This window comes from Giraffa tippelskirchi, chromosome 10 (genome assembly GCF_054371585.1).
Source record: "Giraffa tippelskirchi isolate mGirTip1 chromosome 10, T2T-mGirTip1v1.2.pri, whole genome shotgun sequence".
NCBI classification, from domain to species: domain Eukaryota; kingdom Metazoa; phylum Chordata; class Mammalia; order Artiodactyla; family Giraffidae; genus Giraffa; species Giraffa tippelskirchi.
The window spans coordinates 23979662-24005478 of record NC_137284.1 but is presented as its reverse complement, the minus strand read 5'-3'; the positions used below and the strand labels follow the sequence as shown (position 1 = coordinate 24005478).

The 25817-nt window shown below is 46.3% G+C and overlaps 1 protein-coding gene across 2 annotated transcripts in view; it reads right to left on the bottom strand.

The window, feature by feature from the left end:
• Positions 1 to 369: 369 nt before the first annotated feature.
• SLC6A5 (solute carrier family 6 member 5) overlaps positions 370 to 25817 on the bottom strand; it is a 92706-nt gene continuing 67258 nt past the window's right edge. For both annotated transcript variants that reach the window (XM_081533744.1, XM_081533743.1), the window contains 7 exons: positions 25684 to 25808; positions 19884 to 19996; positions 19012 to 19143; positions 17934 to 18033; positions 11790 to 11890; positions 7486 to 7653; positions 370 to 5004 (listed from right to left, as the gene is read on the bottom strand). In XM_081533744.1, the coding sequence (XP_081389870.1) occupies positions 4849 to 5004; positions 7486 to 7653; positions 11790 to 11890; positions 17934 to 18033; positions 19012 to 19143; positions 19884 to 19996; positions 25684 to 25808 (895 nt within the window). In that variant the 3' untranslated portion in view covers positions 370 to 4848. The remainder of the gene's footprint in view (positions 5005 to 7485; positions 7654 to 11789; positions 11891 to 17933; positions 18034 to 19011; positions 19144 to 19883; positions 19997 to 25683; positions 25809 to 25817) is intronic.

Genomic DNA, 25817 nt, shown 5'->3' with positions numbered 1-25817 from the left:
AATTGAAATAAAGTTGAACTGAAGACTGACAAAGTGGTCATTAAAATATACCCAAGGATTTAACTTGCCCAGTCCTTCTGTTTAGATTCACTCAGATCCTCTCTCCCTCCCTCTCTGTCCTTCCCCAGGAGGGGTGATTAATAATTCAGCAAACAATAGCGTATTCTGATGGCTCCGAATATAACAATTTAATTGATATTTGTTTCTGCAGCAGTGCAATATCTCATTTTCCCAGGAGGGCAGTTTTCCATTTCTGTTCCAGGTTTCTCCCAACAAAACAGATCAATCCTGGGAATACCTGAAGGCCATTTGTTATGAAAGAAAGAATGTGGGTAGCGGGTTTGAAAAAGACACAATTCTGAAGCAATCGGGTGTTAAACACTGACATTTATTTAGAGGTTTGTCAACTCATACATTATTAGGATAAATTCTAATTTATATCAGTATATAATAGGCAAATATATAATACCATAAATTGCATTTGTACACATAAATACAAAATTTGAGGTAGGGCCTCAAGAATAATGACTTCTTAAACAAATAATGCACAGTATATAATATGTACTCTAAGATATATATATATGATGCATCATTTATAATGTAATATATTTTCTTCATGTACAGTTAATGAAAAAATATAAGGACCTGATTAGGGAACATATCTTGATTCATAGGCGACAGAACCACATAAGATGCCTACATTAAGGACAATAGCCAAGTACACAGTTAAAGAATAAACCTATCCCATGATAGGTCCATATAAAGTGCAAAAAAAACCATAAAAATGAGACACAAAACAGTTCTTAGTCAGTTACTAAGTATCATCCTGACAATAAAATACACCTATAAGGCAAATGGTTACCTGAAGATGTATTTAATCCATGGCGGCAAATCAAGCCACTGCTCCCTCTTCAGGGATGATGAATATCCAATCTGAGAACACTTTCTCTTTGGCTGCAGGCTGCTCAGAGGTGACCAAAGCAGAGACCACAATTCAAAATCACTTGGCCTTTCTGTACAGTTGAAGCAAAATCCAGGAAAGATAGCTTTACTTTTGCAAATCCTCAGACCACTTTGCAGAGAAATCAGCATTAAGATTCGATCATCCAAACCTTTGCTCCCAGCCTGGAGGTTTCCTCTACAATACCCAGGAGGAAACAGAGGTGACAGTCATTCGTTGGCCTTGGCCTGTTTTCTCTGCAAGAGAACCTACCACCCAGGCTGCAGAAGTGTGTCACAGACCCAAATCCAGGTAGCAGCAGCAGGATCTTGCCATCACACTTACATGAAGCAATAGTTATTGTGCAAGTCTCTGGCGAAAAGAATGATGACCAATGGCCAAGGGAACAAAGAGAAAAGAAAAAAATCTTAGTTTTTAGGCATGGGAAAACCATGCTGACAGGTCAAGTTTATCAGAAGCACTGAGGCACATAGAGATAACAGAATTAGAACTTAAAGGGAAACTCAACTCCAGTGCAACATTAGCAAAGACAACCCTCGTCTTATCCATTTCCTGGTCATTGTGTTCAATGTCCTTTTAAAGTGCCACTCACTGAAATACAAGTTGACTCCATTTCTGACCTATTAAAGACACATTGGAAATTTCAAAGGCGTTGAGGTCATCGAGATTTTGCATTGACCACAGATTTCATGCAATAAATAAATATAAGAGAGAAAGAGAAAAAAGACCAGACTGGACACATTTGTACATGACAAACACACAGCCTTAAAGAGATTAAAAGTTACTAATACACAAGACAAATATATGCATAAGAAGCCACAACACCAATTGTTAAGACATACACATATTTTTCTCCTTTAAGGATATTACAGGGTTACTGTTTTTAACATATGGCTTTTTTTTTCTCAGAATGGGTTTCTGGCATTTGTTGGTATTAGGAAACAATCTCGCAAGTAGAAAACACCCCACCATTCTGCACAGTGAACCAACGCAAGCCTTTTCTCAGCAACTCAGTTTTTGCCTCCGTTTGAAGGGGAACTCTCAAGTGGAGCTTTATGACAATGCTGTTCATTTCATTTTTATTTGTTCATTTTTTTTCCTTCCACTTGACTGTGGATTTCAATAGCATGGAAACATCCATCTGGTCATATGCATCTCAGCTCTTAGCGTCCGAGCCAAGTCCAGGGGAGGTACAGCATGAGCAGACTGGCCATGAGTGGAGACAACTCAGATACCCAACACTACTCTGGCAAGGAAAGCCTCAAAAGTTAAACACAACTGTAGAAAGAGACAAAACTAAACTCACAAGGTAACCATTCCCAGATAAGCTTAGAACCTTCCACCCTTAAGAACACTGTACATAAAACTTGGACGCTCTAGGAAAAAAGTTTTAAAAACACAGACACACACACAAAAACCCCGTTGCTCAGGGAACAGCCCCTGGGTCTTAACTGGACAAATTGTAATGAACACAAATGTCACTGCCCCCAAGTGCAAAAACACACTAGTTAATGAGGTCGTCCCCATTCTCACAATGAAGCGAACTTGCAGTGTGTGCAAATCTGGCAGCATCCATGAGTTTACCTCACCCCCTTTTTAGTCACAACAGCAATAATTAATAGAAATTGGCTTGGCAACCAGCATCCAACTCAAATTTTAGCCAAGAGGCAAGAGAGGAAAGCCAGAAACCATGCACCCTGACACAAACCCATCATTCCCATGGGAAGCTGCTAATTGATTTCAGTGATTTTCTTCAATGTTCAAATTGGAAAGGCTGCAGATCCTTTCCAAACCAAAGCTAGTCCTCCCTTCCTCTCCCACCCTGTCGGATATCAAGGCGAGAGGCTAATTTTTAGTACCACTGTGCAGGATCTGCTAGAGCCCTGGGGACTTCTTTTCAATATGGCTTTCTTGGGGAAACTAGTGTTAATGGTGGACAGGTCACTATACGAAACATTGGGATGGGAAGGTCACGGCTCAGTTTCCTAAAGCTAAGTCTAGGGGAAGCTTAGGGTTTAGTCTCTGTGATGGATTCCGGTAAGTTCTAGCTTTGGGAGGTAAGTAAGCAGAAAAACAGAACAGGAGGAGGAAGAACAAACACGCCTTGAAAACAGATGAAAAAACCTAAAGTTCGAAACCCATCTGAGTTTCCTTTTTTGAAAGTTTTCACAGACTGCTCTTCAAAACTGGAAGTTCACATGGCAAATGATAATGATATCTGCCCCAGAAAAGAAAGAGCTCAGTAAGATGAGCTGAGTTATTTCTTTTTTCTTTAACAAATGAAGTTATTTTTTAAAAAGTATTACTTTAAGGTCTGTTGTTGGGTTTCGTTGCTGTTGAAAAGGATGAAAATGTCATATCAATATACAAGATTTGAACTGAAAACTTCGCCTGAGACCCTGTAATATGAAGACAAACAAATAAAAAAATGATTGCAATGGCCTCCCCTAAGGAAACAATTTTAAGTTTAGATATTATTACTGGAAGGGGAAAAAAAAAGACTATACTACACTATACTCACCATCTCTACAGTGATTCATAAGATATTTATATGGACAGAAAACACCATTACAAGTACACACCACGTGAACACATATCACATTTTAAAAATCTCATATATGCATGTTCAGGATACAAGAAGATAATAGAGGTTACAGCTTCGCCAGTCTCTGTAGACAGATGATCCGTTCTCATTAGAGTGTGATTACGAGTATTGTGAATTGAGAACTCTGCAGATGGTATCAGCTAAGTGTAGTCTTAAAAGCAATAGCTCTAATTGGCTCACTTGCTACTTACCTAACCTGTATCTATCAGAAACTTCTGTACCTACAGTGACCTAAAGTGCAGTGAGTATTACGGTTGCTTTCTCCTCAACTCTCCACTTCTTTGATTCAATGGCTACAACTGGCATTGACCGTGAGTGAGAAAGTGAAGAGTACAAACTGAGACGTTATCTGACTTTCAAGAGTTTGTGTCTGATATATATAACAGATAGACAGAACCAGGGTAAGTCTCAGTTTCCCAGAGGTTGACAGACAAGGTAACTACAGCTCATAGAAAGACATTTGGAAGAGAAGACACGTGGGTGATGACACTGAACCACGATGCTAGACGTATGGAGACACTAAAGGGCACTCTGGTATGGGTGTCTGACATCAGGCACAGATAATATGATGCAGAGGTAGAGGAAAGGACCCAAAGAATTCACAACTATGGTCATTAAAAAAAAGCAAACCAACTGAGGGAATAGAGCCGACTCTTCATTGAGGTTCTCAGCTTGCAGAGAGAAAGCATGTGAGTCCTTGGCGTACTCGAGAGAGTGGGTCTAAATGATGGCAACAGAGCCCCAGACATGAATGGAAATGGGAACTTCATCACCTTGGGGGTGTCCAAAGCCACTGGCCTCATCTTACTTGAAAACATTTTCTGACCACTGCCAACCCTCCAAAGGTACCCTGCCCTGAACTTTGTGTGTCTTAATGAAACCATGACATGGCTCAGATGAGTCCAAACCAACAATCTGGTTATCCTACATCAGCCTGACTGGCCCCACCAGTGACAATCACAAAGGATGCTTCTCTACTGACCAACTCACGAACATCTACATGTGACTTCGCTGGGAGGTGCTCCCCTCATTGATTCTAACCTGTGAGGTAAACCCCACTGGAAACTGACAGCGTGGACACAGGTAAACCGAGCTCCGTCTAGCTCTTGGCTACAGCATGCAACACTATGTCCTACTTTTCTAAGTCATCACTCTCATGCACAGGTATGAGCCGAGATGTGGGGAGAAGGAAGAAGAAAAATGGGGAAAAAGCTGGGGAAAGCATCAGGGAAAGGCAGAGAGGAGAAAGAGAATCAAGTCTGAGCCATCCCATGCCATCAGACTAGCACTGGGTGCCTAGTTCCAAATCCTTCACTGGCAGTTTGAGTCCCAGAGAAGAGGTCCCCAAGGGGTCGATCATGTTCTTGTAACGCTCCCCACGGTGCTGAGCTAAGAAGGGACCCCAGTCCGGCTGCGGCGAGCACACCAACTTCAGCCTCTGCAAAGAAGCCAAAGACACACAGGGTCACAGAAGCAAAGCACCTTCTTCCCCCAGACACCACTCACCCATCTGCAAACTGCATGCGACGACATTTGCCAGAACACCTCCTGGAACCAAGAGGTCCTCAACCAGGAGAAGCAGTTAGGAAGACCAGCTCCATTAATTAACGAGGCCAGGAATGCGTTACAGAGGAAACTTAGTTTAGTTCACCTGGAATTATTTACATCACCCTGCAAGCAATATTACAGTTGCTCAGGGTTTGCCGTACATAAGATTAATAGAAGATAAAGGGCCCAGATTTAATTATACATTTCTTCCCCTCCAAATGGAGAGGACCCACAAGCTGCTCTATTGCCAAACACAGTCTGCAAAGGACATGTACTCAATTACTTTGTTCTAGTCTCAACAGTGAGTTGTTACATCAAAATAATTGGATTTTGTTTAGCATATTTCCCAAAAGTATATAAATGGCCAGAAAAAAAAAAAAACCCTCAACCCCAAAGATACACTGCCAAGAGTGAGCAAAGACTTTAATTATGTGTTGACAAAAATATACGCTTCTGACTTGGTTCAAAAGTGTGGGTTCTTGCAGGGGAGCTAAAAATAATGGGAATGTCTCTAATCCTTCAACTGAATGTTTCAGGGAAAACATAATTTGATTGGAGCATTTTCTAGAATAAGAAAAAAGAAGGCAGATGTCTGACTACATCAGAGGGAACAATGATGAGTTTATTACCTATTAAAAAGAAGCTGCTTCTTATAGCTGTTAGTTTAATCTCCCCTTAATCATCAGTTTGCAACCTTTGTGTCCCAAATTAACCATAATAAATGTATATTGCCGACTCATCAGTTTAGAGGATTTCAGCCTAAGACAAGAGTAGCAGAGGCTAACGCAGCTTCTGTTCAGAAGGAAAGAGGTTACTGGGTCAGGGAGGGGGAGCCCACCTGAGGCTACAGCAAGCCATCCCTGGGGGGCAGGGGACCGTGTCAATGCACCTTAAGGAGGTCACAGACAGAATTTCCTGAGGGTGGAACCTGGACCACTGCTTCAGTAAGGAGACTCCTGCATCTCCCTCTGCCAACTCTGCCACCATCTTTAGTCCAAGAAAAGCAAAGGCTACCTCCTCATCGCGTGCACATTCTTGTAGCTCATTCACTCACGTGCTCTCTTCCCGTCTACTGTTCCCCTCCCAAGCCGGTGTGAGATGCTCCAGGGCGCTCTCTTCCTCAATCTGGCTGACCCAGAGCAAACCCCACCCAGCTCTTCCTCACTACCTGCATCTACACATGTGTTTCTTCACCTCTTTCTCATCCAGCACCTCTCAGGTCTCAATTTGCATCAGAATCACCTGGGGCTTGTTAAACTATGGCCACCAGAGTCCCACATCCCCAAGATTCTGGTTCAGCAGAGCAGAGTTGGAGCCTGATTATTTGCATTTCCAGGACACTCCCAGGCTTCCCTGGTGGCTCAGATGGTAAAGAATCTGCCTGCAACACAGGAGACCTGAGTTCAATCCCTGGAACGGGAAGATCTGCTGAAGAAGGGAATGGCAACCCACTCCAGTATTCTTGCATGGAGAATTCCATGCACAGAGGAGCCTATATACAGTCCATGGGGTCGTAAAGAGTCAGACATAACCGACTAACAGTTTCACTTTTACTTTCAAGCTCCCAGGCGGTGCTGATGCTGCTGGCCCCTGGGCGAGGCCCTGAGTAGCACTGATCTGGTCCAAAACAGCAGCCCGCTGGACCTCCAAGACAAGGCAGCACTGATGGCTTCCTAGCACGTCTGAACACTTGATTCTCATGAATAACAAAAGCCTGACCACACTTCACCGGTGGCTCAGAAAGTGGCTGTCCCCTTACCATCCTCTTCTGGAGTGAGGGTGGGGAGTTTTTTGCATGAGGAATGGGAAATGGGTTCAGCAAGGGACTAACTAAGATAAGCATCACCTCACACCAGTCATGCCCTGGACCTTTCATTACATTCTATGGGGATGTTACATTCTACGTGACACATTAATCAGCTTGGATCCCTCGGCTACGCCTAGTGATTTTAAATGTAACTGGTAATAGGTGTTTGGAGGGGGAGGTGCCTCCGACAGAGAGAAACATCAAGAAAGGGGCATCGGCTGTGTGGTTAACAGCCAAAGGCTGGGATTTAAACTCTGGGTGAGGGGAGAGGAGGAGGGAGTACGTGGAGAGAGGAGACACTCTGATCACTTATTTTTTGGAGCCTTCACTGCTCTGAGGAAGAACACAATGACAGCTCCACCTGCGGATTGTCTGAGCCCCTCCATTAGAGGAATAACACATAATAAAAACAGATTTAATTGAAATGATAGCAACTGTAACCACTTAATCACCCAGTCTCCAGCTAGAATAAGTTTCCCAAATCTTTTGGTTTTTTTAAAGCACAGAGCGCGCAGAGCTTCTCCCCTGGGAGGGAAAGGCAGGAGTAAGAGCTGATACAATTACCTCAATAAATCTGCCAGGAGCCAGATGCATTTTTATCACAAACATAATCGGGATCCAGATAACGGAGCAGGCAAGCATGAGCCATCCGAGCACCATGGACCAGTTAGGGTAGCGGTAAGAGCCATAGGTCATGGGCTCCCACTGGTAGAAGCTGAAGCAAAGGATAAACTGGGAAGAAAAGAGAAACACATGTGTTAGGGTGGGGATGTGAGTATGCCCTCAACAGTCACGTGTTGGACCCCTGCTGTGAGCTGGCTGCTTTCATATCTATTAGCTCATTTTTCCCCTGTGATGATCCTGTAACGGAAGTATTATTACTCCATTTTCCAAATGAAAGAACTGGATTTCAGAGATGAACTGACACACACTGAGGTGCTGACACTGTACTTGCCATCGCATAAAAATTCAGCAATGCATGTAGGTGTCTATACACTCAGAGGGGCTGAGAGGGCGAATTTAAAGGATGTACACCAGGGTGACTGAGAGGTGGAGGTGGGAGAGCGGATGGTGGGTGTTTTTAAGGGGCTGTCTCTGCTTTCTATAACTGATAATCAAGCCTGAGTTATAAGGGGAAAATCCACTAGGTTAATGTGAAAAACAAATTGAATCTACTCTGCTTTCACCTTGAATGGGGAAAGGACCGTCTCCAGGAGCTGCCTCTAAAGCTGGCTAAGTGGTCCCCAAGCAGTGGCTGAGCAGGAAGTTTGGTTCTATAATCAGCGGTGGGACAAAGAGAGGGGTGGCCCCACCTCCCTCAAATGACACAAGGTGGACGGGCCTTGCCACCGAACGGCGAGCTGGGGACAGGCTAATCTCAGCTCTACTGCTAATTAGCTGAGGGATCCGTATGTCTCAGACTTTTCTGCCATAAAACAGATCCATTTTACACTGGGTGGACAACACAGGGGTTTTTTGGAAACAACAGTCTGCTATTTACTCAGGGGACCCTCTCCCTTTTTTGTTGTTGCTTTTTTCAAAAAATGTTTATTTGGCTGAGCTGGGTCCTAACTGTGTCTCATGAGATCTTTAGTTGCAGCAAGTGAACTCTGAGTTGCAGCATATGGGATCTAGTTCCTGGAGCAGGGATCAAACCCGGGCCCCCTTCATTGGGAGCATGGAGTCTTAGCCACTGGACCACCAGGAAGCACTACCCCCTTCACTTTTAAGAGAGGTCATGATTCATTTTCAGTCCTTTATGCCCCCTCACCATGCACTTTGGCAGACCACAGTGATGAGACATCTCTGAAAACTTGGTTAGTGCAGCTGCAGAGGAACAAAGGAACAGATAAGTTGGAAAAACGAGGCACCAGAAAAGACTGAAGAGGGATCTTAATGGCTGTGTTGGGGGAGGGAGCACTCCCCTCAGGAAATGGAGTTCTCCCTGTTTTGAATCCACCTAGAACAATGTTGGACACGACTGAAGCGACTTAGCAGCAGCAGCAGAACAATGTAGCCGCCTACTTCCTCCCTCCTCCTCACCTCTCTTGTTCTATCTTAAGCAGTAAAAGAATTGCCTGAAAATGATTGGAGGGAATTATGTCAGGAAAGATAATACATGGAAGTGTTTTGGAAAAGTGGGAAGCATTATACAAATGTAAGGCATCTTTATGACTGCTGCAAAGCCTGGGCTGCCGGGGTAAGTGATTATTCCAATGCAATGGTAATTCAATATATGGATTCAAAGCAACAAGAGCCTGAAGACAATGGTTGAAAATACTGCTCCTATAAGCGATACATCTACTCTAGGCCCCCTTTAGAATATTTGTCCCTAGAGTTACAAGTTTTATTAACCAGTCTATTGGAAATGGGGCTTAATGTAATTATAGTAAGTTGCTCCATTTCATTTACTATATAAATAGCAATACATCTGCTTATGTGTGCATAATTTGGTAACATGATCTGCCTATGTATACAATAATTACATGCAGAATATTTATAGCTCTATAAATTCATGAAGGCACATATAAAAATGATCAATTTTATCTCAGGGGTTCTGAAGTCACTGAAGCCCATAATCTCAGCTCAGTTTAGTCTCCTACAAGATAACCGTGTTACAGAAGGGCAAATGGCCAAAAAGGAAGGGTTAGGCTTGGTCCTCTGATACCATTTCCTGTTACACAGGTATCATATCAAATTTACCTATGTAAACTTGTTCTTGCCATCAATTTCACCCTGCCAAATCAGCTTTGATAAAACCCTGCTCTCAGCTGAACCTGGCCATGAGAAAGGATAATTTAGCCATGAAGCCAGGTACACCTGACATTCAGCTGATGGCAACAGAAGGTGATGCTGATGATGCAACTGACTTCTTGTCTCTAGCTCCTAAACACAGAAGGAGGATTTGGTGGAAGATATATTCTGGGACCTCTCCACAGAGTTTTATAATGGAAACTGAGTAAAGCACAGCACAGTTGAGGCACTTTCTCAAAAAACACAGCCAGTCCCCATTATCCCTTTTCTCTGAAATTCTGCTCCTAAAGAAGATTAGGATGATTTTAATCCAGAATTGGCCACACTCCACTTGGCGATGAAAGCAACTAGGCTTTCAGAAATGTATTAGAAGTATGTTTAGACAGGTATTATCTTGAAGCCTAGATAGCCTTGGATTCGATTCTTATTCTGCCCCCTGCAAGCTCTGTAGCCTCAGGCAAGCTCCTCAGCCTCTCCAAGCCTCAGCACACACATCTGTAAAGTGAGCGAGAATCACCCAGCAAGCAGGGTGGTCGGGAGCTTAAAAGACAATATTCCTAAAGAGGCTGCCTGATGCTAGAGCCCCACAAGTCATCGTGTTGATTATCACTATGTGATACGTTTCTGCAGAATACAGTAAGATTCTTTGAAGCTTAATCTGTTCTAAGACAGGAGGCAAAGGTCGAAAGAATCTGGGACAAATTCTAACTTTGATTTCAGCCAAGAATAAAATGTGTGTAGTAACAACAGGAGGACCTGGCGAAGCTCAGCAGAGATAGAGAAAACAGCAGAGGCAGACAGGGGTTGTGGCGGAGGAGGGAGGGGGGCGTCTCCTGTTTTCCTCTTCGTAGATGGCTAAACCCATCAGTCCTGAATTCAAGAAACGGAAAGATCTACCTTAATCCTTTTCAGTTCTCATGTCCCCAGTCTGGTGGGACTTTTCAGACAAACTGCAGCCTCTGAAAGGTGATATCAGATACAGATACAGACGTGGACACAGATGTGGCTTCTATATGATGTCTCCTGTCAATGCCGAGGGAGGGAAATACTGAATGATTTTTCTGTCTAAACTTCTTTTTCAGAAAGAAATTGAGATGTTTTGATTAAAACTCACTCTGGGACAGCTTTTAGGGGTTTTTTTGGTTTTTGGTTTTAAGGAAAATGTCTGTTTTCTTTACTATTTTACCGTCATGTTCCTTTAAAGAAGCGGTTACGGAGCAGCGAAACAAGGGTCTTAATCTGGTTTCTAGTGCCACCTGCTGGGATCAGCAGGAACTACAGCCAGCTTCCTGCAGCCTTTGACCACAAGCCAGGAAGAAAGAAAGACAAGGTCTCTTGTCAGTTACTGTGCTTAGAGAGTGGATGGAGGCAAAGCCAGAAGCTAAGGCACAATAAAGGAACAGGTGACAGAAAGTGCATGTGAGTCTCTATGCAGATTTACTGGTACAAGAAGGGCTCTGCTCTTTAAGAAGTTGAACGTCAGATGATCTTAAAATATCATCACACTTGAGGATGATAAGATAGTCCTCAAAAGCAATAGAAATGAACAATAAAAGTCTAACTTCTGCTATACACATTAGTTGTATAGTGGCTGTGTTGAGCAGTGTTTAAGAGTTCTAGAGACAGACTGCCTGGGTTGAAACCCAGGATGTTGTTACAATTAATAGTTCTACAATCCTAGGCAAGTCGCATAAGCTCTGGTATCAGTTTCCTCCTCTGTAAAATGGAGATAATTATAATACTAACCCCACAGAACTCCTGTAGGGGAGAGATGAGGTGGTACATAAAAAGCACTCTGCACAAAGGGTGGACGTGGTTAGCATGTGGGAACTGTGATCACACGAGGCCGACTGATACAATCGGAAATGTTCCCTAGGGATGCTCCAAACCAAGCCTGAGTCCTAGCTCTGCCCTCCACCCCTCTATCACCCTTGTGCCTTTGGGCAAGGTGCTTCACCTCTTTGAGTTTCAGTTTCCTCAGCTGAAAGACAGGAATAATATCCATCCTACCAGCTCCCCAGGGTCATCTGTATGTAGGCACACGTCTTGTTCAACATAAAGCATCGCATATACATGCAAGGTACTGCCGGCATGATAAAGCATGCAGTCCTTACAGTTAAAATGGTCGGAGTCACAAAGGCCCAGCAGACTTTCCAGAAAATGTTTGGCTGGAATCCAATCATCATCTCGATATCTTCACAGAATCTTTGCAAGCCTGCAAAGAGACAGAGATGGAGCATGAGGAGCGGTGGCAGGGGGTGAGATGGGACAGGGCACAGCACGAGAGCCCCTCACTCGCGTGTCATGGGCTGGGATGGCCCCCTCTTGCTGTCAACATGACCCCTATTATGTAGAAAACCATCAGACAGATGACTCACTGCTGGGAAGATGAAGGCAAATGGAACATTTAGATAGATAGCAAATACTCTCTGCAGTGAAGTTCCACGTGAGATGTCAGCCCACGGTGCCAGCTAGAAAGCTCCATCCCAGCCTGACCCAGGCATCTCCACACTGCCACCATCTGACACAGTCACCTGTGTGGCTGTTTTCACAGGTGGGCTCATGGGTTCAGCAACCAACTCTGGCAAGCCCAGTTACCGTCGTGATCAGGAAGCACAGAGTATTATGAAAGCCTTGGGATTTCAAGGGAGACTCCCTGTATGTTGCCTTTTATCCCCCACCCTCCCAAGGATGGGCTTCCCTGGTGGCTCTGCTGGTAAAGAATCTGCCCACAATGCGGGAGACCTGGGTTCAATCCCTGGGTTCGGAAGATCCTCTGGAGAAGGGAATGGCTACCCACTCCAGTATTCTGGCCTGGAGAATTCCATGGACTGTATAGTCCATGGGGTCGCAAAGAGTCAGACACAACTGAGGGACTTTCACTCAGTCCCAAGGCTACTCTTCCATGAGTCAATTTGTCTCTGCTCCATGGAAGGTGATAACGGCAGGCAAGAACCAGTGTGACTTCCATGTGGCTATCACTCACTTTGTTGGAACTCAAAGGACTGTGGTCTTCTTGGTCGCTGATCAACATAACTATGTAAAGTAAAAAGCAGATGAGTGTTTTTCTCAGGGCCCCAAATAACCAGCATCCGCTCTCTGAAAGGAAAAGCCACGGAGAATTTTTGAGGAGGAAACAGTTTCTTGTATTGTTTCCTGAGCTCATCAGAAGCGAGGCTTTCTCAGAACTGGGGGGTTGCCATGCTGAAGAGACGGGAAAGGGCCCTGAGTTTGAGCCCCTTCATACTCGGCAGTTCCGACTGGTAGCCCCAAATAATGGGCCACCACAGGCAAAAACTGCACACTTGGAACAGCTATCTGACCATCTTCAGGTTTGTGTGTGTGTCTCGTTTCACGTCATCAAACTCCTTCAATGACTGGCCTCTGGACACTAGACCCTCTGGACATAAGTGAGGGGTTAGAACCAAAGAAGAGATGAAAGCTAAAGATGAGGACCTCAGATGAACCTATTTGCAGGGCAGCAATAGAGACGCAGACATAGAGAACTGACTTATGGACACAGCGGGGCAGGGAAGGAGGGGTGGGATGAATGGAGAGAGTAGCACTGAAACACATACGTCACCGTGTGTAAAACAGTGGGAATTCACTGTATGACACGGGGAGCTCAACCTGGTGCTCTGTGACAACCTGGGGGGGGGATGGGGTAGGGGGTGGGAGGACAGGGACATATGTGTCCCTATGGCTGATTCAGGTTGCTGTATGGCAGAAACCAACACAACATTGTAAAGCAATTATCCTCCAATTAAAAATAATTAAAAAAAAAAAAAAATGAGGACCTCAGAAACCCACGTGAAATCCTGAAAGTGGGACTCAGTTCTTCAAAAAAAGAAAAGACTCTAAAATCTTCTGTTTTCAGTATCAGTCCTGTTACCTGACCCTTCCTCTCCATTAAACCATCCTCCAAGGAGATGGTGGTGTGCAGCTCGCCTAGGGAAACCGATGTGACAGGGTTCGAGGTTAGACTGAGGAAGACACACAGAGACAGCCTCCTACGGGAGGCGGGGGTGGGAGGAGAAGTGCTCGGGTTCCCCCAGAGGGGACGGAGAACTGGGTAGCTGGGTCCAGACTGCAGGAGGGGGTGGATAGTGGGTGCCCAGTTTCAGCAGGAGGCATTTCGATGCCCAGGAGCAGCCCCAGAACTGAGTGAGATGACTTGGGTTCCAGAGTTAGCACAAGCCCTGGAAAGTCAGCTTCCTCTGTTCCCGAGAGGGCTTTGATTGCCTGCTCCAACAGGCTCCACTCCAGGTCCCGTGATGGATCGGCCTGATCTGCCAGCGTGGCCCAGCAGATGCTGCCCAAGGGCACCAGTGGGAGCTGCCAGGCAAGCCTCCCACCTCTTGCTCATTGCTGAGTCAGGCTCTCCAATCCCTCCATCCCCTATCCACTCTGGCCCGCACCCAGCGCAGCCCTCCCACACCCTGACTCACGCCCAAGCCCCCACCAGAGTCCCTTACTATGTCAGTGGCTAGGCCTTTGTTCACATGGCTTCCTCTGCCTGCTCTGTCCTTCCCACTTGTCCAAATCCCTCGTCAAGGCTAACACTAGGTAGAGGAATCGATCTTGGAGCCCGGAACTTGTGCATAGAGATCTGCCTGCTGCATGACCTTGAACCTGGAGGGGTAAGAGAGCTACAAAAGGGATCAGAGCAACTGCTTCTGCCTGAGCTAGCAGAAAAATAGCAGGAAATAAAAACAGTGGTGAACTCATGGCTACTGTTTTAGACTCAGACACGCAGACCTGGTGCCCAGAAAGGGGCCTACCACAAGCTCCATATAACCAACCAACCCTGAACTGTAAGTCAAGGACCTGCCTCAACCAACCACTTTCGCCCATGCAACTTTGTGGCCTTTGTCTTTATGAATCACACCCTCGCCTTTGGTCTGAGTATGGTCTCCCAGGGACTGCTCTCCCCACTGTGTGGCCAGGGCCAGCCTCCTGGCCTGTGAGCCAACCACCTGTCCAGGGCCTGGTGCTGAGAAGGGTGCCACCCCTGGATTAATGGTCTCCTGTCGCCACCTTGAACAATTTTTAACATGGGACTCCAGATTTTCATTTTGCCCTCGGTCTCACAAATTAGGTCTCCAGCCCTGTGTGTACCTCCAATTATTCTCTTACAGTTAACGTGATTTTTGGCTGCATCCCTTGGAGCCAAAATCCTCCGTGTGGGCTTAGATTTTCCCTGGCTTGGTTAGCAATAAGCTCAATACTAAGCCTCAGTCCTTGTGTTCTTTTATGTCCTTTTATTTCTGAAATGCCATCTTCTCGAGTCCTTTTCTGGTTAGTCTGGCCCTCCTTTATCTCCGGGTAGCCTTAGGGCCCCCAGCCAGGTAAGAGTCATTGCCTGCTGGAACTCCAACATCCCTCACAAGGATGGAGAGAAAGACAGAGTGCTCGTGGGATGTAAAACAAGTCACTGACCAACGTGGAAGAAAACATATCAAGAGGACTGAGCACATTGTGATTTGTGGGAAATGCACAGTGTAGAGCCAAGGCATTATCAGGCACGAGGGCTCTGTCGCAGCAAGTTAATGCCACGGTTTCCCCACCAAGAAAGTCTCTGTATTGGCTCTCAGGAAGTACAAATCTCTTTTACAAAGCGACTCTTTTAGGTAAAAGTCTGTTAAAGAGATTGTTCCTACACCAAACTTGGGGAGTTGCACTTTTCTAGCTACCACAAATCCAGATATTGGCCTTTGAAGAGCATTGCCTTGAGAGCCTGAATCAGCTCTTTTGATCCAAAGATAAAACTTGAAAATTGTACCCAATGTATTTTAAATGTTTGAATGGCAACCTCTAGAATCTAGACTCTAGAGATCATTAGAACCGAGAAGAAAACACAAATCTCTGCGATTTGTCTGCTTCTTTTTCAGATTCAGCAGCCAGGATGGAAGGGGATCAAATCAGTCAGGTTCATTTCCTTTCTTCATGGGTTCCTGTCCAAATTTCTTACACTAACCTGCATTTGTTTGGGGGCTCATCGTCTCAATAAAGAATCCACTGTCATCTGGAGCATACATTATATATTTGTTCAGGCTTTTCCTTTCACCCTAACAATGACATTAGCTCTAAATATTTCTTCTAAGATTCCCTTCTTAGAATTCCCTCCAGGTCCAAATCAGAGTGTCACACCCACATCTGACAATACAGGAGTCAACTTCAACCTAAGCTTAGCACAGAGTCCACCTAGTCCTGGGAGCTGGCCCAGCACCAGCCTTCTAGAGTCCGGGTAATTGCCTGGGTGGTCCCCCTAGGAAGATTAGCAGAGCTCAGGGAAAAAAGCACTCGGGATTTACTTTTTCCTTCAGAACCAAAAAATCTACCGCCAGATTTATATGAGGGCTGAGAGAGAGATATTTAAGTCCTAAAAACAGAAATGTTAAAAGGTTTCTGTTTTAATTGATGCTTGTAAACCACACTGAACAACCCTGTTTTATTGGAAAGAATCATGCAAATGTGCCTTTTGTGGGAAATAGCAAGGAGACTACAGACAGGGGAGGAGGTCAATGAGATGGCTACCTACACTCGGGCCAGAGCCACGATGAAGTGCCTTCCTGACTTTGCCAACAGACCATCTGGCGACTTCAGCTTATGTGTGGACCCCCAAGGGCTGGAGTTTCCGAAAGAGAGCCCCAGAGGCCTCTCCACAGTAATGCCTTTGGTATCTGAGCCAAAAGTTAGGATTCACTGTGGCAGATTGGGTGGGTTTCTGCCACTCTCTGCTCAGGTAGGAAGCTCTTTGAAGCCTTACCCTAAATGCGAGTCTTCAATCACAGTGTCACTGCAGGCTTGAGGCTGTCTCATCAGCCCAAAGTGCTAGCAGTTTGGCCTCTGATGCCATCAGGACAGCTGGCATGCCTGCCCGCTTCTCTGGCCAGAAACTAAACTCTCTCTGCAGTGGAGATGTAAACTCCAGCTGAGATAAATTCTTCTTCTGCCAATGCCCAACAATGATTGCAGTGTTTTCCTGTTTCTGGGGCATGCAGCTTTTACTTGAGAGGTTTCCTTTTTATATCTTGACTGCCCATCACCCTCCATTTTAATGCATTTTTCAGTAAAGTGAGAAGCTGCTGAAGCCCTGATGGGCAAGAGGTTAACCATTAAAGGCAAAAGGCTCTTAAGCACATCCCTGCATTCAAGTGATACCTTGTCTTTCATTTCACCATCTCTTTTTGGTTTTACAATACAGATGGGTCTTCTGACTTGGCATTTTTCACCTTCCTGGTATTTACCGTAGAGGTCTTATCTATATTAGAGATGGTTCTGAGACTGTGAGGCACAAGGATGTCAGCACCGCCTTGAAACCCATAGGACTGGCTTGTGCTGACTGGTGGTACACACGAGGGGCTCAAGAGATCACCTGGTGAGACTCAACTCCATCCCCGAGCCAAGCACAAACACCTCTCCAGGAAGGGCAAAGATGGCATCTGCTGATTTTTCCTGTTCTTCTTGAGAATGGCCCCACTAATTATAGGATGCTCATTGCTATAGTGATGATAGGAAGGGTTAATTTATAAGGGAATTGGAAGTTTCTTCCTGGGAAAATCTGGGGTTGAGATCTTGCTTCATAGGTTCCCATGATGCTAATAAAGTCTCCTAAGGATCTATGATGGGGCTTCCCTGGTGGCTCAGACGGTAAAGAATCTGCCTGTAATGTGGGGGACCCGGGTTCAGTCCTTGGGTCAGGAAGATCCCCTGGAGAAAGAAATGGCAATCCACTCCAGTATTCTTACCTGGAAAATTCCATGGAGAGAGGAGCCTGGCGGGCTACAGTCCATGGGGTTGCAAAGAGTTGGACATAACTGAGCAACTAACACACACACACACAAGGATCTGTGAGGTTCTCTTTTCTCACTATAGTATCAGGAGACCACCAATGAAGCTACCCCTCACCTCAAGCTACATGAAGACTACAGCTACCAAGACCCTGAAATACTTTCATAGGAGCAAAGCAGTCTCCCTCCTCCCCCCTAGTCCAGCCACCATCCACAGGCATTAAACGTTCACTTGTCAAGCGCATGTCCCAATCCTAGCAGTTTCTGATAACAAAGTTTCACCATCGGTCATCTTTTAGATCCGAGTGATTGAGGCAAGTTTGGAAATAAAGGTGCAACTCTGTTTCCTAAACAGCTGCAAATGAAGCCTTTGCCTTGTCTTCTTAAATATGAGAAACCTGCCAGCCATGGATGCCTCAGCGACAGTCAGTTTGGCCTCAGCATCTGTCTCAGTGGTTCCCTTACCGTACACATAGGAGATCCCCACGAGCTCAAAGATGGCGATGATGACGAGGGCATAGGAGGCGGCGTACGTGTCCACAAGCTGAAACATGTAAATTCCACCCTGGCAGAGAAGAGAGACAAGCAACGTCAGTGGGCCTGGATCCAGGCTGTGTCCCACTTCCAGCAGCCAGTCCTTCCAGCCTGAGCAGGGTTACGTGCCAACAGGAGTCGAAGGATAACCCCCTCCCCTGGAGAGGAGCAACTTAACTCTGGTCAAGTAAGTAAGCCAGAGGCCTTGCCGTATTAGCAAAGCAGTCCCTCGAGAGACTCCGAGCTCATCAACAGCACAAGCCCAGAAAAGTGATCTAACATCTTACTCGTAAAAGGCAAAGGTCAACATTTGAAGATGTAAATGTGAAAGTAGCCAGATTGCATCTTTTTCGCTTTAAGCAACAGATGGCCATTTCTACCCATACACCTGCGTGTGACTGATCTCCACAAGACCTTCAGGTGTCAATGGGCAGTCCTCACACATCTGTCAATAGGCAGTCTTCATACACACCCCCGCATCTTTACCTCACTCTTAGATAAGGCTTAGAGACCATCTCCTTTCAATCCATCATTTTACAGATGAAGAAACCAAGGCCCAATGTAGTGACTTCCTCAAGGTCAGAGAGACAGCAAAAGCAATATACGTATACATCAGGTGAGCAAACACTCATCTCACCAGACACTCAGGACCAGAAGAAACTCCAGTGACTATAGATCTTGTATATTACAGGTCATCAAGTGGAAATTTCTCTGGTTGGTAAAGTTGGATTTCCATGTATTTCATTTTCTTAAAGTAGGACACACCTGTCTTGTTGGCTCAAGAAGGCTACATCTCAATTATGAAGATGCTAGAAGTATCATTAGTAGCCAAGGTGACATATTTCCCTCTGCGGTCAGAGTCTCTAATGAACCGGAGCCATCTACTTGGAAATGGCAATGGTTTGGCTTTTATTCTAAGGTATGGGAGTTAAGAGTAAAAAGATGGAAAAGCCATCAGCCCCACCCCCAACCTGCCCCCATCCTAAGCCTGTGCTCAGCGGCATCTTACCTGAGTGATCATTGGGAAGCCCATGATGAAGAAACACACACAGCAGCCCAGAGTAAAGACTGGTTTGTGCGTGCGCAGGTACTTGGGGAACTCGTCCGAGATGGAGGTCACTATGGTCTCGATGGTGGCAAACTGGAATGATGCCAGAGAAGGGACACCTGAGACATTGCCCAACCCCAAAGGCTCAAAAAAGTCCTGTGTTTCCCACCAGGCCAAGTGGTATTTGTATGAGGATTGGTCTTTAGGGTTGCTTTCCCTGGATGATCTAAAGGATCTTGCTGGGGTCCAACCCACAAGGTCAGCAAGGGGCATCTAAGCAGGATGTGAACCTTAGAGCTGTGTTTCCAGCCCCCAGAGACTGCACTCACATCCATCCACTAGGACACTTTAAGCTTCACTTTGTATTCATGAGATGTAAATTCCTTTCCTCCCGTTTACATCACATTTGATCTTCCACTTAAGGAAAAAAACCCTCCTTGCACCCAACTACTAAAGTCTGAGCACCTGTCAGCATGACTTGTAGTAGTCTCAGCCCCAGAGCAATTTCCCTAAAATTGACTTCACATTATTCTCCCTTACCCGGCCCCACAGAACTTGCTTTGGCAAAAGGACACCAAAGCAGGAAGAACATAGTAAAACTTGCGTGGAGAAAGGAAAGAGGGAGAGAGCACAGCTCCTTTGCACCATCACCTGAGTCACCCACAAATGCAAGGTTATCCTGAGCCTTGGACAGGTACCTCACCATCCCTACACATCGCTTCAGGAAACACTGAGATAATGCTAAGCCCAAACCCTGCCACAGGCTGGATTATAGAGCCCCAGGAGAGGGGTCTTCAGAAGAACTGAAGTAGAGGTCAAAAGGGGACACTCACCATAGTGTCAAGTCCAAGAGTGAGGAGCATCAGGAAAAAGATGATGGCCCAGAAGGGAGAGAGGGGCAGCCTGGTTAAGGCTTCTGGGTAAACCACAAATGCAATACCTGGCCCTGGAAAGAACAAGACAGATGATTGCAGGCAGATCCAGCTCCAAGACCCCTCTTCCTGGAAGCCCACAGGGTCCTTTTTCCATGGCAGTCCTGAGTCGTTTACAACAGAAGCTGCTCCTTCTGTGTCCTAGGTTTTTACTCCTCCTCATCCATTTCCCCAGTTAGACCTCAAACTAATTGACGGGAAGGACCAGGGGAATTAGGTCCACATCTCAGGAAATTCATAGGAGAGGCTCAAAGAGAGGGGCAAAGCAGAGACTCAGGGCCAACCCAACACTATGGCCAGGCTGTGACCCATGCAAATAAACACAAAAACCTCCATGTCTGTATTAACGGCTTGAGGGAGGATGTAATATTACTCTCCAGAACAGTGGAGATTTTGCTCCCCAGAACATATATGGGAATGTCTAGAAACATTTTTTTATTCTCATAACCAGGATTTTTGATTCTCATAACCAGGATGTCTTGGAGGATCATTACTGGGGTCTAGTATGTAGAGGCTAGATGCTGCTAAACATCTTTCAATGCATAGCCCCCACAGCAAAGATTTATCCAACCCAAAGGTCAAGCGTGCCGAGATTCAGAAACCCTGCTATAAGGGTTAAACATTCCCAGAATGACATCATTTCCCCCTTCTGCTACCCTTCTCAGTCACTCCTCCAGGCAAAGCCATTTACATAAAACATGAATCAGTCTAATGCTTTTAGGATCTTGCCCAACAAAGGCTTGGTAACCGTGGGGCTATATCAGTCCACAGGTAATTAGGTGGGGATAAGGGAAACACAAGAGTTAAGAGAGTTTGGGCTCTAATGGTTAGACAGTTCAGGGTCCAAATTCAGACTCCATGACTTGCTAACTGTGCAGCCCTAGAGAAGTTAGTTTATTTCTATAAGCTTCATTCTGGCCCATCTGTAAAATGGGGATAACAATAATTCTTCATAATAGGACAGTCATGACGGACAAATGAAGAAATGCAGGTAAAACACTGAGACCAGTGCCTCACACATCATCAACGCTCACAGAATATTAGCTCTTCTTAGTAGACAAGGAACTTGGAAATTAGCAGCCCTGATCTGGGTTTTCCCAAGAATATCGTGTGTGGTCTTGATAGAGGATATCTGAGCTGCATTTTTCTCTGCTAACATAGAGCCCTGCCAGCCATTCCTACCTGCCTCATGGCCTCACTGGGAAGATGGCTAAAGATCCGGTAGTTGTGAATTTCCTTCCCTGTAAGTAGAAACTTATATGATAATGGGCAGAGACCAGGGAATGTTGGGGTACTCCATAGCCAGGGCACACCTGGAAGCCAGAAATCGCAGCAACTGGAGTTTTTATAACTCAATCATAACAGCCCTTTTTTCAAACTGGAATTTATCAGGTTGTTAGCTCCTAATGTTGCCTAGGGCTTTGGGTATTTAAAATATAAAACCTGGAATGCCTAAGATACCCTCACTTGATGCATATATTGAACAGACAGTAGAAACAGCCTCTGAAGGCTCCCTGAGTGAACCATAAAAGAAAACTCAGTATTAAACTACAGTTCAAAATTGGTCTCAAATGCAGCATGCCGAGGAAGCCAGTTCAGTGCCCTGAACACCAAGGAAGCCAGTTCAGTTTAGGCTCATAAAGTGGACAAGAAGGTCTTAAAATGGCCACTGCTGGAGAACCTCGGCTGATTGCTTTAACAGGATTCCGCCCATTTGGACATTACTGCTTTTTCAGGGTGGAGAAGGATTTTCAAATATCTGGTCTGTTTTTATTTCAGTGGCCTCCCTACAGGACACAGGGTAAAGGCATCATGTTCAGAAAACTCCATTTATCCAAGATGGCTAGCGAGTGGATTTTTTAAATACATGTTTACAATATTTTTCAGAGTCCAGGAAGAGGGACTGCCTGAGCCATGGCGGAGTCTTCCCTGAGTGAGGCTGGTGTGTCTGACAGAAGCTGAGTCCTGCCACTTTCAGCAAAGCCCAGGAGCTGGAGAGCAGGCTCGGCTGCCCCGGGAACCAGGAGGCTTGCTCTGCCTCACTCTAAAGCTGCAGGACTTTAGATAAGACGGGTAAGACTCCGGACACACCTCAGTTTCCTTATCCATACAGTGGGGATAATAATAGTGCCTACCCTCAGGGATAGGGCTTCCCTTTTGGCTCAGCTGGTAAAGAATAAGCCTGCAATGTGGGAAACCTGGGTTCGATCCCTGGGTTGGGAAGATCCCCTGGAGATGGGAATGGCTATCCACTGCAGTATTCTGGCCTGGAGAATTCCATGGACTGTATGGTCCATGGGGGTCACAAAGAGTCGGACACAACTGAGCGACTTTCCCTTCACTCACCCTCAGGGAATCTCTGTGAACGTTAGGTGTACTGATACTAATGAAGGGCTCAGAACAATGCCTGGCTGTGGAGAGAATTCAGGAAGCACAGACCATTATTACTCTTCCCATGAGAGGGACCCAAAAGGGCTCGGCAGGCCAGCTACTCGGGGAGGACCCCCTGAGACCTACAGTGGCAGCTCCTTGGTCCTAGACAGCCGCTGCAGACAGGACCAGGGGCTCGGGAGCCAGCACAGCCCACAGCCCACGGGGAGGGCTCGCTCTGCTGGTTACCTACTACACATGCATGCGTTCTCAGAGGAAGCAGCGCTGAACTCTGTGCCTTTGGAAGGACTGGCTTCCAAGTGACAGACAGATGGTGGGACGGTCCCTTCATCTGAATCAGCAGGGTCTCTGTACCACGAGGGGGCGAGGGAGCCAGGGCAGCACTTCCTAGTGGCCTGGTTACCTGGGAGTTACCACGTAGGCCTCGGAAATCTACATGCACCTCTGTGTTCTCCTGCTGTGGTCTAACCCAGTCCTGCTGCAGGTGTGTGAGCATCTTGGTAGGGCTCTAGGTAGGATTCTGGCAGTGAGTCAGCACTCCCCAGGCAGCCGTGAAGATGGCTGGGAGATGCCTCTAACAGGCTGACTTCCCAGAAAGCTGCTTTTCTGAAGTCGATGCCTGGGAAAACCATGCCCCCTTCCCCATGCCCATCGTAAGAGCAGAAGACAGCCTGGTCTCATACCAATCCCACCCTCAGTCACCCTCAGTCTGATACAGCCAAGATTTGAGGTAGTGACTTTGAGCCTCTCTTAAAAGGGAGCTCTAAATAAAATGCACTGCTGTTAGGTCATTAAAGAGAACCAGCTTTTGACTAAATATCAAAGCACAGTTACTAATGCCAAATCAGCACAAATGAACTGAATGTTTACGTGTCAATATCACCTAGCAAAGAGGGCATGGGGCTGGCCCCTAATGCAGGCCTGACCCCAAACCTCTGTCCTGTCTTCTGCAGGGCCTCCATTATACCAGGGGAAATCAGACAAGCCTGCAAATCACATACAAGAAGGTATGCGAATTCAAATGAGCAGGGTTAGCTGCCCATGGGTCTGGGAGAAGACTTCATGGGCCACTGCCTCTCCCCAGAGGGGGATGAGACCCACTTCTCTGTGCTGGTGACAATGAGAAGCTACCAAGTACGTTGTCCTTCGAGCAACACAGGTTTGAACTGCAAGGCTCCATTCATACGTGGATTTTTCTCAGTAGTAAATATAATATAAGACAGTCCACAGTTGGGCAAATCCATGGATGCAAAGTAATCTCAGATTCAGAGGAACTGTATCTACAAAGGGCTGACTAATAAATTATAACATGGATTTTTGACCACTCAGAGGTTTGGTACCTCTAACCCCTAGTATCTGAGATCTGCGTTGTTCAAGGGTCCGCTGTATGAACACAACATGTGAAGAGCTCCTCTCCCTCTTAGAGGAAATGAAAAAAATCTAGAAGGGCAAATTCCAGAGGGAAACTCAGACCATTTGTTTGATGCTTTGAATGTAAAGTAAAAACAAAATTTGATTTGGGTTTTAGCAACGTGCGCCCCCACATCCCTTTCCTGGGGTAGGAAAGCGCTTGAAAGAATAAATTAACATGGCCATGTCTCAGGAATCACTATCTCTGACCACACAGCCACTGGTTCAGTTGGTTCACCGGTTCACAGCTCAGTAATGTCACAAAAATAACGAAACACCTCAGACCTGCCAGAAAGCAGGGTAGGACCCAAATGCTCCAGGTACCCTGCTGGGAGGAAATAAGGACAGCTGGGTGTCACAGGCACCCTGAAGACAAAGCTTTTGCTTCTCTCCCCACCCCCACCCCCCGTATCCCCCACCCCTGCCACCTCCCCCCTCCCCAGGAGTTTTACATTCTTCAATCAGGGAAGGGCGTTGGCTCAGTTCTGGGACCTCTAATTTAGTGCACTGCTGCAGGACCAAAATCCCTGGGGGTTCAACACTCTCTCCAGGGAGAGACAATTACCCCCCATCCCCCAGGAACAAGCTGGCTCTTTAACTCTTTGAGGCCCACAGTGCCTCATCAGCACCACTGAAGTGGTAACTATCCGCAGGGAGACAGCAGCCCACCAAGGAGGTGACATTGCTAAGGCTTTGTTCTCTCTCGTGCTGCCGTCTGAGCCATTCTCTGAGGTCTGCAGCAAGCTCCTTGAAGAAAGACAACTGGACAGAGAAGCCATAAGACAGGCCCACAGTCTGGATGGTCTAGAGCCCACAGACAGTCCTGTCCCCACAGCCCCGGCCACGGCCCCAGCCACGGCCCCAGCCACGGTCCCGACACCGAGGCATCTCCTAAACGCCTGATTAGAGGGTGACCCTAATGACAGACGATGCCACAATGAAATCCCTTCGCCACCGAAACCCGCTCAACACCCAAATCCTGCGTAGAATAAGGCTGGGTGGAAATCAAAAGTTCAATAAAAGTATTACGTACTCTCTACAAAATACTGTGCTAGAAATATGGATTAAATGAGATTAAAAAAATGACAGCCCTCTGTACACTCCAGAGAGACCACACAAATGTTAGCCATTAACAGATGGATCACTTGGGCAGAGAGTAAACATTTATCCCACATCCCTCCCTCCATCACCGTCCAACCTTTCCACCCACTGGGGAAAACACTGCAGGTCTGCATTGCTAACTAAGCAGAAGGCCCTGAGAGCATGTCAAACCTTACAACCTGGGCTTCGTCAGCAGAAGGCTGCTCTTATTAATAAGCATTAGCTCAGTGCCTGCAGAGCCCTCGGCAAGGGATGCCACCCTGCGGCAGGCTGTGGCCACATCAGCTGCAAGAGCGCTGGTTGGCTTAGAGAATCCTCTACATGTGCCTAACAGGTAGAGACCTTACATAGGTTGGAGCTTAGCTAAAAGAGGAGAGGGACCAGGGACTTCCCTGGTGGCCTAGAGGTTAAGAATCAGCCTAGAAATGCAGGGGACATGGGTTCAATCCCTGGTTGGGGAACTAAGATCCCAAATGGTCAGCTAAGTCTGCATGGTGCAATGAAGACCCTGCATACCACGATTGAGACCCGACACAGACAAATAATTTTTTTTTTTTTAAAGAGAGGAGAGGGAAGCTGGAAAGGGGCTTTTACAGCCACCCCTCTGGGTAAGGAGCAGCCAGCTCTAACTCTGCAGGTGCTTCAGTTGTTCTGGGTCCCTCCGCAAAGGGGTACCAAGGCTGCCCCCTCTCCAGCCCACCCCAGAAGGACAGCTTCCTAGCCCAGCAGCACAAGTCAGGAGCTCAGGATGTGAACGTGGAACCTGGCCCACAACAGCAGGGCGACAACCGCACGGTACCTTGGTCGGCCACATTCTCGATGTTCACCTTGCGTTCGTTGGCCATGAAGCCGATGACTGAGAAGATGACGAAGCCGGCGAAGATGCTCGTGGCACTGTTGGTGCAGGTGACAATTAGCGTGTCCCTGGGGGAA